The sequence below is a fragment of the Aythya fuligula genome, chromosome 3, assembly GCF_009819795.1.
Source record: "Aythya fuligula isolate bAytFul2 chromosome 3, bAytFul2.pri, whole genome shotgun sequence".
Taxonomy (NCBI): domain Eukaryota; kingdom Metazoa; phylum Chordata; class Aves; order Anseriformes; family Anatidae; genus Aythya; species Aythya fuligula.
Window position 1 is genome coordinate 119,217,202 of NC_045561.1, and position 16,976 is coordinate 119,234,177.

Below are 16,976 nucleotides of genomic sequence, written 5' to 3' on the forward strand. Positions count from 1 at the left end.
TCGACCCAGCGCGTGGATCGGCTCACCCCACGCCGGGTGACAAATCCGAACTTTTTGTCGGACAACGGGGACGGGGAAGGCCCTTCCCGGCCGCAGCCTGGCGCGGGAGGAGGAGAGGGGCAAGGCTGAGCTGGGCAGAAGGACCGCGTGCCCCAGGACAGTGCCGAGCCGAGCCCGGGATGACGCGGGGCGACGCGGCTTCTGCCGCACCACAGAGGTCAGACGCAGCGTTAACACGGGGCCTGCTTTATTAGGGTCCGTGCTGCCGCCCCTACTGCTGATCCACGTTCTTGACGCGCAGGACGACGGGCACCGAGGTGCAGGGGATCATGCCCAGGTCTGTGATGACCAGATCCACCAGGTCGGGCGGTGTCACGTCGTAGACCAGGTTGAGGAGGCGCAAGGACTTGTTCTCTGACCAGCCGCCCAGCTGGGCCTGCCCCTTGCGGAGCACGATCAGGTCGTCGGGGTCGTCTGCGGGGAGAGGAGACGCTGCGGGATCGGCGGCAGGGACCGTGCTGCCGCCCACAGCCCCCCGCATCTGCCCCTCCCGGGCCGGGGTCCCCCTCGTTCAGGGAGAGGAATGAGGGGACGGTTCAGCAAGTCCTGTCCTGGCCAGCAGCAGGAGCAGGGAGCAGATCCCGGGCGGGAAGAAGGGACAGAAACCATACCCAGCTCGTTGGAGACAAAGGAGTCTGTCTGCACCCGCTCGCAGAACTTGTAGGTCTCGCAGCACACCAGCACGGGCACGTTGTAAGCCTTGGAGACCAGCGCTATCTGGGATGTCCCCACCCGGGACATGACTGAGCCGTTGGCCAGCAGCGCATGGGCTCCTAGCAGCACTTTGGACACCTGTTGGAGAAGCGCAGGCATGTGTCAGTATCTTCTGTCACGCTTCAGTCTCATCCCTGGCCTGCCACCGCCCTCAGCACGGCCCCGCTTCACTCCTCACCTCAGGCAGCACATAGGAAATGGCGTTGATCATCACATAGGTGCAGTGAATGCCCTTGCGCACCAGCCGGCGCAGCGTCTCCCGGCCCTCCAGCCGCGGCCGGCTGTCCACCACGATCACACGGAAAGCGCGGCCCTTCTGCATGTGGGCATCACACAGCGTGCGGTTCACCAGGGACGAGCTGGCAGACACTGGTCAAGGGGCTGCTCTGGCCAGGCTGAGCTTTCCCCAACCCGCGCGGCTGCCCCAGCCCACCCACACCGAGGTTGCTTGCTGATGGCATCGCCCCAAAATGCAGCCAAGAGGCCCAAGATGTCCCTTGGCACTGGCTGCAGTGTGGTACTCATCAGGTGCCAGATGGGCAGGAGCTCTGCGTTAGCACGGGGTCTTGCCCAGGGGACAGCCCTACCTAAACGTGTCTGACTCCCAGGGCTGGCTGTAGCAGAGTGGGTGCTGCCACACAGGCCTCCAGGCACATCCTGCCCAAAGGAATCCCAGGAGGCGTCTGTGTTACTTGGGGCAAGAGTTGGAATCCCACCAAGTACCTGATGGGCGGGCACTGCCTAGAGATAAGTCTGGGCAGAGCTGCAGCCTGCCCTCACCATTATCAGTCCCATCCTTCCAGGCACCACCTCACTACACTCCTCGGGCCCCCTCCCTGTCTTTGCACAGAAAATCACCCCCATGTCTCAGCGCTCTTTGGAAGCAGTGCTGACCTCCCCCTGTCCACAACCACAACAAACGGCTCCCCCTCCAAACCCTCTCCAAATGTCCTTCTCATTATGCACCAGGCCTGTGCTGGAGCCTCCCTCTGCTCCTTCATCTGCCAATCACCCAGGAAGCACACACAGACTCTTTTGCCACAGCAGCATCTAGTTCCCTTTTCCTCTTTTACTTTCCAGGACATACTCCCCCTAAGGAGGAACAAGCTTCCTTATTTCTGCTTCCTGACACATGACTTTGCTGCAGTCTGTTTAAAATGCCAGTAAACAGCCGAGGCTGCTCTGCAAATGCTCTGTATTTAAGAAATGGCAAATCTGGGTTTCTTGAAACATTTCAATCTAGACATATATGTATGCAAGCAGAGGACAGTGCTGAGCCCTGAACAAGAACAGCAAAGGCTCATTAGCGAGCCTTCTATAGGCTTTGCTGATGGCAACAGTTTTAGGCCTGCTGCCAGGTAAGGTGTTGTCAACTGCTACAGGTCTGGAGGTCTGGGAGTTTGGTTTACTCAAAATGGAAAGCAGCACAAACCTGAGCATTCACAAGCTGCGTTCTTATTCATTCGCACAGCTACGTTCATCAGTACAGACTGGGATTAGGCTCTGTGATCAGATCTTCCTCTTTGCCCCTCTAATGAGTCCGAGAGTTCCTTCCCTCCCAGCACACAGGGAAGTCAGAACAAGATCAGCAGAGCGCCCTCCCCAGCGGGGCCCTTCAGGGATGCCTGCTCGCAGCCTCACCAGCCAACACAGCCCACTGAGCTCTGCTGGCATGGTCTGGTGTTTGCCCCAGCTGCCGCCAGGCAGCAAGTGCTTCGGCACTGCCTCGTGACGCCAGCTCATCAACCTGCCCGTCTTCCAGGATGGGACAAGTCCCAGCTAGTGCTTTGGAAAAAGCAGAGCGCTCAGCAATATTCTCTCATCCAGTTAGTGAGGGCTGATCCCAGGGCCATGCTGTGCTTCAACCCAACACCCTCACATATCCTTTGTTCTATCCCACCGGTTGTGAACTTCTCCCTTGTGTGTGCTCCCCACCACAGCTGAGTTCTGACCAACACCCTTTGACTACCCACTCCCTGCTTATTTCTTGGTGCTGCCCCTATTTTCCCCTCAGCAAAAGAAGACCTAGAACCACAAACCCTCCCTACCTCTTGGACAATGCTGAAATTCTCCCACCACTGAAAAATTGCAAGAGCTTCCTATGTTCATTCCACTGCTCTGTCTCTATCTTCCACCCCGTGGCCTGGCTGCCCCTTCTTACCATCCATACACCAGGATGACATCGTGGTTATTTATCTTCTCAAAGGCAGATTTTGAAATGGCTTCAGCTGCCAAAACAATTTTCTCCCGCAGATAGTTGTCAATAGTGCTCTGCAGCTTCTCCTTTGCCTGGGGAGACAGTACCATCACATACAGCATGGCCTGGCCACGCTGCAGCCGCTCGGCTGTCCTTTGCCACCTGGGAGGACAGTGGGCTCAGCAGTCTGCAAGCGGAGAGCCCCATGCTGCTCCCAGACAGTCTGTTTGCTGAACGGCACCTTCCCGCAGTAAGGGCTCTGTGGGGCACATGGGGCCTGCTCCTGCTCCAGTGCGAGCTCACTAGCACACCACAGTACCTCACTGTAACATCAGGACCTCCCCTGCATCTCCCAGGTCAGTCACTCTGCTCATCCACCCCACGGAGATTTTACTGCCCAGATCTCACCAGCCTGACTTCTCGCAGCCGGCTGGCCACACTGTCACGTAGGTGGACAGCTCCTGACGTACAGCCACCACCCTGCCCCTGCTCCACAGCCAAGAGGTTCCTGCAGAGCCTTTTGCGCTGGATGGAGCTGAGCATTGAAAAACACTTTCTTCCTCATCCGTGACATTACTGATGCTGCCAAACAATGCTCAGACTGTGCTGGTGGGCAAGGACAGCTCATGGTGCCCACGTGCTGCAGCCTTTGTGGCCTCCCTGTGGTGGACAGCATCAGCTGGACCAGTCTGGGAGGCCTCCAGCCCTCCAAGAGTCATTCCTTGTTGCAATAGGCGCAATGCTGGTTGCCAGCCAGGCCTGTGGTGGAGCGCTGTGCTCACTGTGACCACGTGCTTCTCCTGCTGCAGCTTCCCATTTTACATCCCTGGTCCTGATGGGCTCCAGTCCCACCAGCCTACAGATGTTTGGTGTTCGCTGTGGTGCACCCCAGCCCCTTTGGAACCTGCTGGACTGTGCTTGCAGGCAGAGGGGGAGCAGGTCTGGCTGCAGTCCCTTCTCAGGCTGTGGCTGGTGACATTCATGGCCAGTAGCCTTCTGGATTCTCTGCAGCACTGTTTGCATCCTGTCACCTCCCCCTGCTTGAACTGTGACAGGGCTGTGCCTCCGCCCTGGGCTTACAGCCAGAGGGCTGGAGCCTGCTGCTTATGCGTGGTCACTCACCTCCTCCTCTCTCAGGGTGTCAGGGAGGCACGAAATCTCCTTCTTGAGGAACTTAATGGCATTGCCCATGCTGACTGAGAGGGGCCGGCATTGGTTCAGGAAGCTGTAGAGAGAATCATAGAATCATAGAATGGCCTGTGTTGAAAAGGACCTTAAAGATCATCTACTTTCAACCCCCCTGCTCTGGGCAGGGTTGTCAACCACTAGAGCAGGCTGCCCAGAGCCACATCCAGCCTGGCCTTGAATGCCTCCATGGATGGGGCATCCAAAACCTCCCTAGACTACCTGTTCCAGTGCCTCACCACCCTCTGAGTGAACAATGTTCTCTTAATTTCCAACCCAAATTTCCCCTTAGTTTAAAACCATTGTCCTATCACTACCAACACATGTAAACAGGCATTCCCCCTCCTGTTTATATGCTCCCTTGAACTACTAGAAGGCCGCAATGAGGTCTCCCCGGAGTCTTCTCTTCTCCAAGCTAAACAAGCCCAATTCCCTCAACCTTTCTGTGTAGGAGGTGCTCCAGCCCTCTGATCATCTTAGTAGCCCTCCTCTGGACCTGTTCCAAGAGCTCCACATCCTTCTTGTGCTGGGGGCCCCAGGCCTGCACGCAGTATTCCAGTTGGGGTCTCACCAGAGCAGAGGGGGACAATCACCTCCTTCTTCCTGCTGGCCACCCCTTTTTTAATGCAGCCCAGGACATAGTTGGCCTTCTGGGTTGCAAGAGAGGAAATGTACTTAGCTTACTTAGCTTCAGGGTAGCTTGGAGGACAATGATGGTGAGAGGGAGGATACAGCTGGGCTGGGGATGGCAGCCAGAGAGGCAGAACCAGAGCCCCAGGAAAGCCAAACAAAGCTTGGGTAGAACAGCAACCTGGAGAGACGCCCGATGGACCACACTCAGTGGAGCTTCAGTCCCTCTGCCCTGGCACCGAGACCGCTCACCTGATGTGTGGCTTTAGCTTGGCCACCAGGTCCCGTGACAGCTCCTCGTTAGGGGGAGTGGAGTAATCTCGAATCAGCTGAAACAGTAAGAAAGAATCTGAGTTCAGTGCAGCCGCCCCTTCTGGCCAGGCACTGCATGTGCCCAGCCTCTCTGAGGAGGCTGCAGACCAGGCACAAGTGTGTTCTGTGCAGCTTGGCACACTTTTACAGGGCGAGCAAAGGATGCTCCAGGAACTCAAATCTGCAACAGCTGCAGCACCAGAACAGGAGCCTGGCAGCATGGATGCCCCAGGCCAAAAGGAAGAGGTCTGAAGAGGACTGAGCACAGTCATAGCCCCAACAGCTGGGGAACAGGAAGAGATGCCTGCAGCTGGTGCAATGCCCCTGCTGCCTGGTGGGCATGGGGCTCTGACATACCTGTTTGAAGACTTCCAGCAGGGCAATGCAACGGGCATTGGAACCATTGATGATACCCTGGGAGTACTGGAGGCCAAGGCGCACCACAGCTGGGTGAATTACCGTGGAGGGGATGCTGCAGGGACAAAGAGAACTGTCAGCTCTGGTACTCTACAGCCCAGGGAAGGCTAACCCATGGCCAGACCTCTCCCCAAGCAATCCAAGGGATGCCCCAAGAAGAGATCTGTCAGCCCAGCCCTGCTTGCTCTGTGACCTGAGACATCAGGCCAGCCCCACCGCCCCTGTTCCACTGCCCCACACTCCCTGAGGACAGCGCTCTTCCTCTCACAGGCAGGACATCAGCTGCCCCTGCTGCCACTCCTCACTGCAGGTGAAGAGGCCGCCCCATCCACCCCTCGAAGCCCATCCCACATGCAGAACAAGGACACCCCTTCCCTAGGGCCATTTTGCAGACAAGCTGGATGAAGCAGAGCCAAGCGGTTGCCAGGGGCCTGGGCTGGGGAGGACACATACCTCATCTGCTGCGTCAGCGGCTTCTTCCGGCTGTACTGGTGCAAATGGGAGAACAGGTTGACCTTGGTGCCATAGTCCTGCCTCAGAGGTACCTGTCACCAAACAGCGCTGATGATGACTTGCTTGTTCAAGGCTGCCATACAACCCTGCTCACTCCAGAACCACCGATCACACCCAGTGCTTATTGGCAGCACAGCAGAGGTTTCCCCTGCCCAGCAGAGACCAAGTCCTACTCCCCACCATGCATGAGCCTGACCTGCACCACATAAACCTGCGGCACGACTGCCCTGTAGCATGCAGCCTGTTATCCAGCCCTCCTCCTACCTGCTGACGCTCCAGCTTCTTGGCTAGTTTCCTCAGGGCAGCAGGGTCATCCACCTGCACGTGCTCTGGCAGCCGCTTCACCACTGTGAGAACGATGAAGAGGGTGGCGTGAAGCAGTACCACCCTGGTGCAGCCCCCAGCTCAGCCGTGCTGCCCCAACACTCGGGAAATGAAGGGTTCCAAGGAAAGGGACAATGGGAATGGCGCAAGGATCAGACAGGCACATCCTGCAGGACCCCGGCCTGCTCCCTCCCTGCTCACCCACCTGCCCTCTGCACCCCAGCCGTGACATCTTTACCTGTTGGGGGCTCAGTGGGGGTCAGCCTGGGCTTGGCTGGTGTGGCTGCCTGGCCCAGCTCTGCTTTCTTGGCCTGCTTCTGGGCGCGCTCAGCCTCCTGCTTGGCCCGGCGCTCCGCTCGCAGCTCTGCTTTGCTCTTGCCCCCCGTGGGCTTCTCACCATCGTTGGGGCCATCGGCCAAGGTTGGTGAGGACGAGGGGTGAGGAGTAACTGCAGGAGACAGAAGGGGGAAGTCTGCGCCCAGCCTCCATCACTGGGGGATGCAGCCCCGCACGTGGGGCAGCCCGCGGTGGGGAGACTCCTCTGCGCAGGGGCCTGCCTTTGGGGGTGTGAGGGAATAAACCCCGTGTTCTCCAGCACCTCCCTGTCCCCACACAACGACACGGGGACCATCAGGCCAGCCCTGCTGCCAGGCCAGCGGCCCCTCCGTAACCCCGACCCCGCACGGCTGCGGACACTGCTGTAGGAGCGAGCAAGGACAGCTCCGGCCCGCAGCACGGTGGGTGCTGGCGGTGCTGCGATGGCCGCCCCTGCCCGGGGACGCTCCCGGCCCGGGCTCGGGGTGCCCGGGGCTGGCCCCGCGGGGAGGGGGGGGGGGGGGGGCGCTCACCGCGGGGCTGCCCGGGCTCGGGCGCCGCTGCCTGCTCGGGGGGCTCCGCCGCCGGCCCCTTCTCGCTCCTCTTCTTCTTCTTCTGCTGCTTCTTCTCCTTGCGCAGCTGCAGCTTCTCCTCGCGGGACAGCTCCGGGACCTGCGGGCACACACTGATGGGCCCGGCCCCGCACCGAGCCCCGGCCCCGCAGCGAGCCCCAGCCCCGGCCCCGGCCCCGCTCACCTGCGCTGCGCCCGGCCCCGGCGCGGCAGCCTCGGAGCCCGCACCTGGAACGAGAGGAGCGTGAGAGGGGCCCCGGCGGCGGGGCAGAGGCCGGGGGGGGGCCGCGAGGCGCGGGGCCCGTCCCGCAGCCGCCGCCGGGGGGCCCGGTCCCGCCGCAGCCCCGCGCTCACCGCCCGGCGCCGCCCGCTCCGCCATGGCGCCCGCCCGCAGCGCCCCCCGCCGGCCGGAGGGCGCCGCCGCTCCCCGCCCGCCCGTGACGTCACGGCCCGACGCGTGACGCGCGGTGACGCCACGCGGGGCCCGAGCCCGGGGCCGCGCCCCCCCCCCACCCCCCCCCGGCGGGGACTCCGGGGCCGGGCCCGCGGGGGCGGCCGAGGGGCGGCGGGACCGGGGGGGCGGCGCCGGGAGCCCCGGAGGCGGGGGAGTCAGCGGGGCCCGGGGGCGGCCCAGGCACCGCCGGGTGGCAGCCGCCGTGCGAGGGCCGCGCCGGCCCCGCCGGGTGCCCCCCCCCCCCTCCGTCCCCCCCGGGCCCGCGGGCGCTGTAGCGGGGCGGGGCGGGGCGGGGCGGGCCGGCCCCGGCGGGCGGTTCTCGGCCGCGCCATCGCGCGGGCCCCGCGGGGCGGCGCCGCGGAGCGCCCGGCCCGAGATGGCGGCGCGCGGCCGGTAGCGGCGGGCGCGCGACCCCGCCCGGTCCCGGTCCCGGCCCGGCCCCGCCATGCACTTCTCCATCCCCGAGACCGAGACCCGCGCCGGCGACGGCGGCGCCGCCTACGTGGTGAGCGGGGCCGCGGGGCGGCGCGGGGCGGGCCCCCCGCCCGGTTCCGGCAGCGCCCCGGCGGGGACGGCGGGCGGCCGGGGACCGGGACCGGGACCGGGACCGGGGCCGCCGCAGCCCCCCCCAAACCGCCCCCTCCCGAGCCGGCCGGGCCGGGCCGCTGCTGCCAACCGCGGGGGGGGCGGTGCCGCCCGGCGCTCCCCGGCCGAGCTCGGCCCCTTCCCGGGGGGAGCCGGGCCGGGCCCCCGGGGCGCTCCGGCGGTGCCCGGGCCTTCCCCGTCGCCCGTGCGGGCGGCTGGCCCCGTGCCCTGCGGGGGGCTCGGTGCGGCGGGGGGGGGGGAGGCGCTGCCCGTGCCCGTGCCCGTGCCCGCGGCGCAGCCCGGCCCCGGCCCCGCTTCCTGTTTTGCTCCGTGCGCCGTGAACGCGCCCGGCCCCGCGGCTGCTCCGGGAGCGCGGCCCTGGGGGGTCTCGGGGGGGGCCGCCCCCAGGCGGGGGCCGTGGCAGCGCCCCCGGCAGCAGCCGGGTGCCCGGAGCCCCCCCCGCGGCTCGGCGGAGAGCAGCGAGTGCAGGACCCCGTGTCCGGTGCTTCCCCCCCCCCCGATCGCATCCTGGCTGTCCTCGGGCCGCGGGGTCCCTTCCTGCCCCAGCGCAGGCCCTGCCCGGAGCCCCGTGCCGCAGACAGCCCCCGGCTCCTGCTCCGCCTTGGCGAGAGGTCCCGCTCCGGGGGGGTCTCTGCAGGCGTCCCAGCAACACGAGGCGGTCGCCTGGGGACGCGGGCAGTCATGAGCCGCAGGAAGGGCTGGGGGGGACCTGGACAAGAGTGAGCACTGGCGTCTGCGGCTGCACAAAGGTCGCAGGAGCAAGATGCACGGGTGTTAGGCCCTGTGCTCTCCCATGGACTTTGCCCTCAGGTGCTGCGATGACTCCTTAGGCAGGCAAAGACCTCGTCTCCTGCATCAGCAGATTGATCGTTGAGTCTGGGCAGGAGCTGGTGGACCCCCAGAGAGCCCTGCTGGCACAGGTCCCACCAGGTGATGCTGATACCACCCAGCATCAGCCACGGTCTCTGAGCCCTCTGCAGAGACCTGGCCTGAGGAACAGGGCTGTGGCATTCGTGTCAGAAGGTGTTATAAGGAAGCCAACATGAGCTCCAGCAAGTGCAGAGCTGCTGTGTCCTGGAGAAGCGCCTCCACTGACCTCAGGCAGCCCTGGCTTTCCGCTGGGCTGGTGCTCTCTGGGGTGGAACTGCTGCAGGGGTGTGCCAGCCTCTGTCCTGGGCTAGGGGCTGGAGGTGTTACAGAATCAGAGAGTGGCTTGGGTTGGAAGGGACATCACCCAGTGCCACCCCCTGCCATGGGCACGACCCCTGCTCCCAGCCCCATCCAGCCTGGCCTTGGGCACTGCCAGGGATGGGGCACCCACAGCTCCTGGGGCAGCCTGCACCAGGGCCTCGCTGCCCTCAGAGGGAAGGATTTCCTTCTAATGTTTAACCTAAATCTTCCCTCTTCTAATTTAAAACTGTTACCCCTTGTCCAATCACTATCTGTCTGTGTAAAAAGTCACTCTCCATCTTTTTTATAAGCCTCCTTTAAGTACTGAAAGGCCACAATGAGGTCTTCCCAGAGCCTTTTCTTCTCCAGACTGAACATTCCCAGCGCTCTCAGCCTTTCTTCCTAGGAGAGGGGCTCCAGCCCTCCGATCATCTTCATGACCCTCCTCTGGACCCACTCCAGCAGGTCCAAGCCTTTCTTGTGCCACGAGCAGGAATTACTGTATTTACAGCAGCATGTCCTGCTGGCAGCTGTACACCAAACTTTCAGTTTTCAAACAACCAGTGCCCCCGTAGTGCTGTGGCAGGCAGCACACAAGGAAGGAGCCCCCTGCCCCACGGTGAGGGCTGGCCATGGCCACGCACCCCCAGGAAGCAGTGCAGTGAGCCTGGGCCAATGGCCCCTGGTGGTGGCAGTGTCCTGGCCATGTGGCATCTGCTTTCTGCTGTCATGTTGCTGAGCTCGCCTCCTTCGGATGGCTTGTGGGAGCGTGGAAAACAGAAGTAACCTCCTGCCTCTTCTTGCTGCTGAGAGAGGGAAGGGCCTGCTGCCTGGGGACACCCATGTCTGTGGGGCTGCCTGGTGGCTCCATGCTCTCCCTGTGGTTGGACAGATGCAGGGTTGCACACTCCTGGTGTCAGGCAGACACATCCCTTGAATGCTCTTGTGTTCCTTTAGTTTTGACTACATTTACCGAGCTGCACGTCTGTGCTGTCACTGACATATCTTTTGAGGAGCAGTGACACAGGAGCCCTTCAGTGCCTTTACTGTACTTAACTGTGCAAGTTCTGGGAGCTTGTCTGATCCTGTCCTTGCTGATGTGCAGTCCTTAATTTCTGGCAGCAGCCTCTCCTGGTCCTGGATGTGCTGGAGACGCTGTAAGAGAGTGTGCCCGGGGGCTGCTTATTGCGTGCATCAGCATGGTTCAGGGGTGCACGGGGCTGCTCATACCCCCGTCCAGGCTGCCCGTGAGAGCTGGGCAAGTCCTGGGCCCTTCAGGGGAAAGATGCCTGAGAGGCAGGGAAAAGTGCTTGTTGGGCAGTGCCTGGAGAAGGTTGAGTGCTGGGCAGCGTGGTGTGGGAGCTTGGCTGGCTGTCAGCGTTGGTGCCTGGGCTAGGTCAGGGCCTGCAAGACTAACTTGTCCCTCACAGCGGTGCTGGGCCCGGCGTGGGGTGTGTCTGGGGATGTCTGGGCCTGGCTCTTCTTGCGTCAGGGCTGAGCTGCCCCGCTGGGTCTGGCTGGAAGTCCCTGCCACCCATTTCCCGAGCGCCTGCTGGGACCATGTCCAGGGCAGCACAAGGCTGGGCTGCAGAACTTCACGGTGCCTGTCTGCAAAGCGGAGTCATTGTGGCTGTGCCTGGCCTCCCTGGGGCTGTAGGCTCTCTGGGCCCCTCTGCAGTGAGTCCTTCAGCACTGACACTGAGCCAGGAATGGCTGAGCCCTTCCAGACAGCATGTCCATGACAACCCGCTGTGGTATCCTGTCTCTATGGCCACTTGGGCTCTTTCTACATCCTTGAGGGTAGCAGAAAGGAGCCACTTGGTCTCTGGGGCTGGCGTTTATGCTGGTACCCCTGAGGGGAATCCCCCCTTTTTTGGTGTCCTTGGGAGTGTTGCCTCTTCCTGTACAGGTTCCTCTTTTTGGAAGGGGGGAGGGAGGAGGCTGTGTGCTTGGCAGATCCCAGGGCTCCTCCATCCCTACCATGAGATTGCAATTCTTGGTTTTGACCTGTGCCTCTCCCCGCAGGCCTACAACATCCATGTGAATGGGGTGTTGCACTGCCGAGTGCGCTACAGCCAGCTCCTGGGGCTGCACGAGCAGGTAGGGAGCCTTGGTGCTGCTGTGGGGCTGCCTGTGGGACTGCTCCGTGGTGCCCTGTGTCCCTGCAGGCAGGGTATCGGGTCCCACGGCGTTGGGGACAGGAATGTCTGGGTGCTGCAGGAAGGCAGCGCACGCTGCTGCAGAGCAGGGGTGCTGGGCTCTGTGCTGGCTGTGGGTGCACACATGCCGCCTGCTGTTGGCACAGGGTTTGGCCAAGACACCGCTTTCTGTGCCCTGGCACTTGGCACAGGCTTCTGCTCACACTGTGACAGTCTGCCTTGACTCTTGCAAGTTGCTAGATGAGGAATGGGTGTTGAGCTGCCTGCTCCCCTTGTCAGAGCCCTGGAAATCAGCCAGGTTTGGGGGCTGGGGCAGTCACCGTCTCCCTGGAGGCTCTCACAGCACTCTGCTCTCTTCCCAGCTAAGGAAGGAGTATGGCGCTAATGTAGTACCAGCCTTTCCCCCAAAGAAGATCTTCACGCTCACCCCAGCAGAGGTGGAGCAACGACGGGAACAGCTGGAGAAATACATGCAGGCTGGTAAGCTGGGTCTGCCCCATGTGTGCTGTGGCTCAGGACCTGCTTCCCTGGCTCAGCAGCTCAGGGCATGGTGGCACTGCCTGGATCACTCCCTGTGGCCACCTGGGTCTGGCTTTGGCCTCTTCCAACCCACAGTGCTGAGCATGCTGCTGCCTGTCTTGGTGTTTGCAGCTGTGCAATGATAATAGCCAGCATTGTCCCCTGAATGTCAGCAAGCAAGAAGCAGTACCACTGGGGCTGCTTCTCCGTCTCCAGCCCCTTCCCTTTCCCTGCACTAGCACAAGCGAAGACCTGCTGGAGCCTCTGTCTCCAGGGGATCCGTGGCTGTCCATGAGTGCTCCCTGCCCCCAGCACATGCTTAGTCTGGGTGCCATCGCTGAGGGACTGTAGAACAGATGGGAATTGGCATGGCTCCCTGCCCCTTTCTACCTAATGCCCGACTCCTTGCTTGTCTTCCACCCCAGTGCGGCAGGACCCAACGCTGGGAGTCAGTGAGACCTTCAACAGCTTTCTGCGCAAGGCCCAGCAGGTGAGGAGAGAGCTGCCGGGCGGCCCACGTGGGGTGTGCGGACTGCCCCGGCTGGGGTGGCTCATGGCAGTGCCCTCGGACCGGGGGCAGGGGTGGATGGGGCCAGGCTGCCAATCCTCTCTCTCTGCAGGAGACGCAGCAGATACCGACAGAGGAGGTGGTGCTGGAAGTGCTGCTCTCCAATGGCCAAAAGGTCAAGGTCACCATCCTCACCTCGGACCAGACGGAGGATGTCCTTGAGGTGCGGGAGATCTTGTGCCGGGCAGGACCAGCCCATCCTGCTGAGTCCCGTGATTTTGCACATTTGCAGGAGGAGTCCCCTCAGCCCGGCAGGCCGTGAGGAAGCTCCCTTGCCCTTCCTGCCTTGTCCCTGCCCCAGAGCAGGGTTGTCCTCAGGGGGCTGAGGAGCAGCGGAGCTGAAAATTGTGTGCTGATGTCCTTATGTCCCTCCATGAGCCCACCTCAGTGTTGTGAGGCCCGCAGTTTGTTTTGCAGTGGTAGTGATCCCCTGGCCCCACCTGTCCATTTGCTCTCCCTGCCCTGTCCTCAGCTCAGCAGAGGTCCTGGCTCCCTTCGTAGGGAGATCCCCTTAAAGTGCGTGGGCTGGATCTCACCATGGGGCTCCAGGGGGAGGACGTGGAGCTGCCGTCTCTTTGTGGGAAGTCATCACCTCCTGCTCTTGCTCTCAGGCTGTGGCCTCCAAGCTGGATCTGCCCGATGACCTGATCGGCTACTTCAGCCTCTTCCTGGTGAGAGAGACAAAGGATGGAGCTTTCTCCTGTGAGTAGAGCATGTTGAGGGAAGCCCCACAGGGGCTTCGTGGGCCATCTGCCCTGGGGGGGGAGAGCAGCACCTTGCCCCAGAGCGAGAGTCCTGTGCCTGGAGCAGGTGGCCCTGTGCTGGGTGGTGGGGGCCCTGGGGGCTCCCCCAGCACCGAGCTGCTGCTGAGCTGCTGTTCCCTGCAGTTGTACGGAAGCTGCAGGAGTTCGAGCTGCCGTATGTGTCTGTCACCAGCCTGCACAACTCTGAGTTCAGGATCATCCTGCGCAAGAGGTGAGCTGCAGGGCTGGCAGGGCAGCTGCCCCTGGGTGGTGGGGTGGTGTCCAGGGACTCCCTGCTCTATGGAGAGACCCCCTCCCTTCTTGCCACTGTTGTCCCTCTGGTGCTTTGACCCCTGGGAACATACCTGGGTGTCCCCATTGACACTGGGGAGGGGGCTGCCCTGCTGGGTTTGGCCCATTTCTGCTTTTCCCAGATGTGGCCCTGCCTGCCTGTGGCAGCTGATACAGAGGAGGAGGAGAGGAGGAACGTGGCAGCTGAAGGCTGCCTGAGGGAGCTGGCAGTGAGAGCCAGCCCAGCTCCTTGTCCCTGCGTGTGGGGCGGTGTTCTCATCACTGTTCGGAGCTGGGGAAGAAGCTGACTCATGCGCTTCCCTTTTAGCTACTGGGACTCCTCCTATGATGATGATGTAATGGAGCATCGTGTGGGGCTCAACTTGCTGTATGCACAGGTGAGGGTCAGTGTGGCCCAGCTGGGTGAGGAGGGGGGCGTTGCACCCCTCAGCTACGGCTCCACGAGTCTCAGGTGGCCTTTGGTCCAGCTGCTCAGCAGCCTCTGCTTCTTTGTAGACGGTGTCAGACATCGAGCACGGATGGATCCTTGTCAACAAGGAACAGCACCGGCAGCTCAAGTCTCTGCAGGAAAAAGTCTCCAAGAAGGAGGTAGGGGAGGGCACGATGCTGTGGCTGGAGCAGTTCCAGGCTCTGGACTGGCTCTGCTCCCCCTTGTGAACCCGTGATGCTGAGTTTGGTGCCTGTTCCCCGACCAGCAGAAGTGCAGTGGGAGGGAGGCTGTCAGTGCTGACTTTCCCTGGCTCTGCCCACAGTTTATCCGCCTGGCGCAGACCCTGAAGTACTATGGCTATCTCAAGTTTGATCCCTGCGTCACAGACTTCCCTGAGAAGGGATGTCACGTCGTTGTCAGTGCTGGCAACAATGAGCTCAACTTCCAAGTGCGGCTGCCAAATGAGCAGATAAAGGAAGGCAGCTTCAAGGTCACGCGCATGCGGTGCTGGCGAGTCACATCCTCAGTGAGTGCTGCTTGGGGCTCTGGGCAGCCAGGAGGGCTGCTTGGGTCTGTCGGGACCCCGCTGTGCCGGGCTGCTCCAGCAGCTCTCCTGGCTGGAAGCCTGGGGAACGTCTCAGTGGTGGTTTGGGGCTGAGGGCCTCATGGCATGAAGATGCGTGAGGGGAGCCACTGCTGACGGGAACTGACAGTGGTGAAAAACCAGCACGAGCTGTGCAGGGTGGCCAGGGCCAGCCCCTGCAGCTGGTTGCTGGCCAGTTTCCCTCTGGAAACGCCCAGCCTCGGCATCTGTCTGTGCAGGTGCCGATGAGCAACGGTCCTTCAGGGAGCAGCCCAGGGAAGTCAGAGGTGAAGCTGGAGCTGGCTTTTGAGTATCTCATGAGCAAGGACCGGCTGCAGTGGGTCACCATCACCAGTCCACAGGTAGGGCTGCCTGCACACCAGGCCAGCAGTGGAAAAGGATGGGAGCAAGGGGGCAGCTACGAGGGAGAGGGCAGGACTGGGCTCAGTGTGGTGTCGGGAGGGCCATGAGGTGCGTGAGGCCAGGCACTGCCAGCCTCGTGACACCTCTCCCTTACAGGCCATCATGCTGAGCATCTGCTTGCAGTCCATGGTGGATGAGCTGATGGTGAAAAAGTCTGGCGGCAGCATCCGCAAGGTAAGAGCTTGGTCTGGATGTTTGTCTCTGCAGCTCCCCATGTTGTCCCTGTTACTCCACAGGGTTTAGGCTTGGCCCTGCTTGCCCTCCTCAGGCAGGGGCCAGCTGAAAGATCCCCGGAGGGACAACTTCTGGAGCTGTCCATGGGGACCTGGCCACTAAGTTGAGCTTCTCCCCTGCAGATGTTTCGCCGGCGGGCAAATGGGGCCCTGCGACGCTCGGACAGTCAGCAAGCCGTGAAGTCTCCCCCGTTGCTGGTGAGCGGGACTGCTGCCGCAGTAGGGAAGATAAAAGCAAACACAGGCTTAGCTGGGTACCAGAGCCAGAGAGGTGCCACCAGCAGGGCTGTGCTGCCTTGCTCCTGTAGCCCTGGGAAAAGTAAGGGGTCCTGGGCCCGTCCCCAGGAGCTAGAGCCCCCGGGGAGGGAGGGGATCAGGGCTGGGCAGCCCCTGACCTCCTCTTGGGAGGGTTAACAGTGGCTGAGGGGCAGGGGGACAGAAGAGCAGTGGGGACGGGGGTGCCATGTATCGTTGCCTGACCATGCTGTCCCTGCAGGACTCACCTGATGCCTCCCGGGAGCCAATGGCCAAACTCTCGGTGAGTTGTACGTGGGCACAGCGGGTGCCATCATCCCAAAACCAAGCCAGAGGGGAGTAGGGGTCCTCCCTAACACATCTTCCCCTTTCTGCAGAGCAAGCTCACCTCTGTCAGCCTGCGAGGGATCAGCCACTCCAGCTCTGCTAACGATGTGGGCGCTAACGACTTCCATGGCAATTATGCCTTTGAGGGCATCGGTGATGAAGATCTGTAGCCGCTCCCCCTTCCTAGGACAGCACTGGCCTGAGGGCCCAAGGGCCTTCGCTGAGGAATGTACGACCTGCAGACAGGTTGCAATCAACGTGCCTCTCACCTGCTACCATCCACCTTCCCTCGCTCCCCAAGGGCTGGGGATTGCATCCCAAACCCACCATTGCCTTCAGGCTGGGGGCAGCTGAGCTCCTCCTGCTGCTGGCTTCCCGCAGGGGCAGCCTGTGCTGGTGCCCAGCTGGGCGAGGGCTCGTTCCCAGAGCGGCACCAGCCTCACCCGAGCAGCGCGCCCAGGCTGAGCCCTGGAGCGGGTGTCGTGGAGCCTGGCCCCAGCTCCAGAGGGGCAGAGCCGCCCTCTTCTCCCACCCTGGGAGTACCTGGGCCCATGCCAGGCCTGGCCGGCTGCACCAGTGGGAGCAAGCAGCTACGTGGGAGGGTGGCTGCCCTGGGGGGTGGTGGCAGCAGCCCGGTGGCACCGAGCGGCCCTTGTGAGGCTCCATAATGCCAAATTAGCATTTAGGTTTCTGCTCTGAGACAGACTGCAGTAAACTGTCTCCGGTGGGGCTCTGCGCAGAGCCCTGTCTCTAACCCGCTCATAGGCTCCAGTGTAATCTAGGCTTGTAACCACGTATCTTTTGCTGCTCCGACCGACCAGAGCATTAATGGACAGTAACCAATGTTTACATACTGCAATGATGATTAAAATGGATCCTGATTGGTATTGGGCTGTCTGTTGTGGGGGTGGCAGCTGGCCCTCCCCTCCCACCTCGGCAGCCCCCCCGTCTGTTC

General features: G+C 62.1%; 2 protein-coding genes across 2 annotated transcripts; one reads left to right on the top strand and one right to left on the bottom strand.

Annotated features, from left to right (window-relative positions):
* Positions 1-230: 230 nt before the first annotated feature.
* EIF2B4 (eukaryotic translation initiation factor 2B subunit delta) lies at positions 231-7,618 on the bottom strand. The gene is made up of 13 exons (XM_032184550.1): positions 7,594-7,618; positions 7,424-7,467; positions 7,201-7,339; positions 6,591-6,800; positions 6,293-6,375; positions 5,969-6,060; positions 5,456-5,570; positions 5,039-5,115; positions 4,094-4,196; positions 2,936-3,063; positions 953-1,133; positions 672-852; positions 231-474 (listed from the first exon to the last, which is right to left on the bottom strand). The coding sequence occupies exons 1-13, from the start codon at positions 7,616-7,618 to the stop codon at positions 272-274; spliced, it is 1,581 nt and encodes a 526-aa protein (XP_032040441.1). The 3' UTR covers positions 231-271.
* Positions 7,619-8,079: 461 nt separating this feature from the next.
* Positions 8,080-16,908, top strand: SNX17 (sorting nexin 17). Its single transcript, XM_032184669.1, has 15 exons — positions 8,080-8,198; positions 11,495-11,569; positions 11,991-12,108; positions 12,573-12,637; positions 12,768-12,878; positions 13,327-13,417; positions 13,603-13,690; positions 14,078-14,147; positions 14,266-14,358; positions 14,523-14,726; positions 15,023-15,145; positions 15,303-15,380; positions 15,563-15,637; positions 15,936-15,977; positions 16,072-16,908. The coding sequence occupies exons 1-15, from the start codon at positions 8,139-8,141 to the stop codon at positions 16,189-16,191; spliced, it is 1,413 nt and encodes a 470-aa protein (XP_032040560.1). The 5' UTR covers positions 8,080-8,138; the 3' UTR covers positions 16,192-16,908.
* Positions 16,909-16,976: the final 68 nt, after the last annotated feature.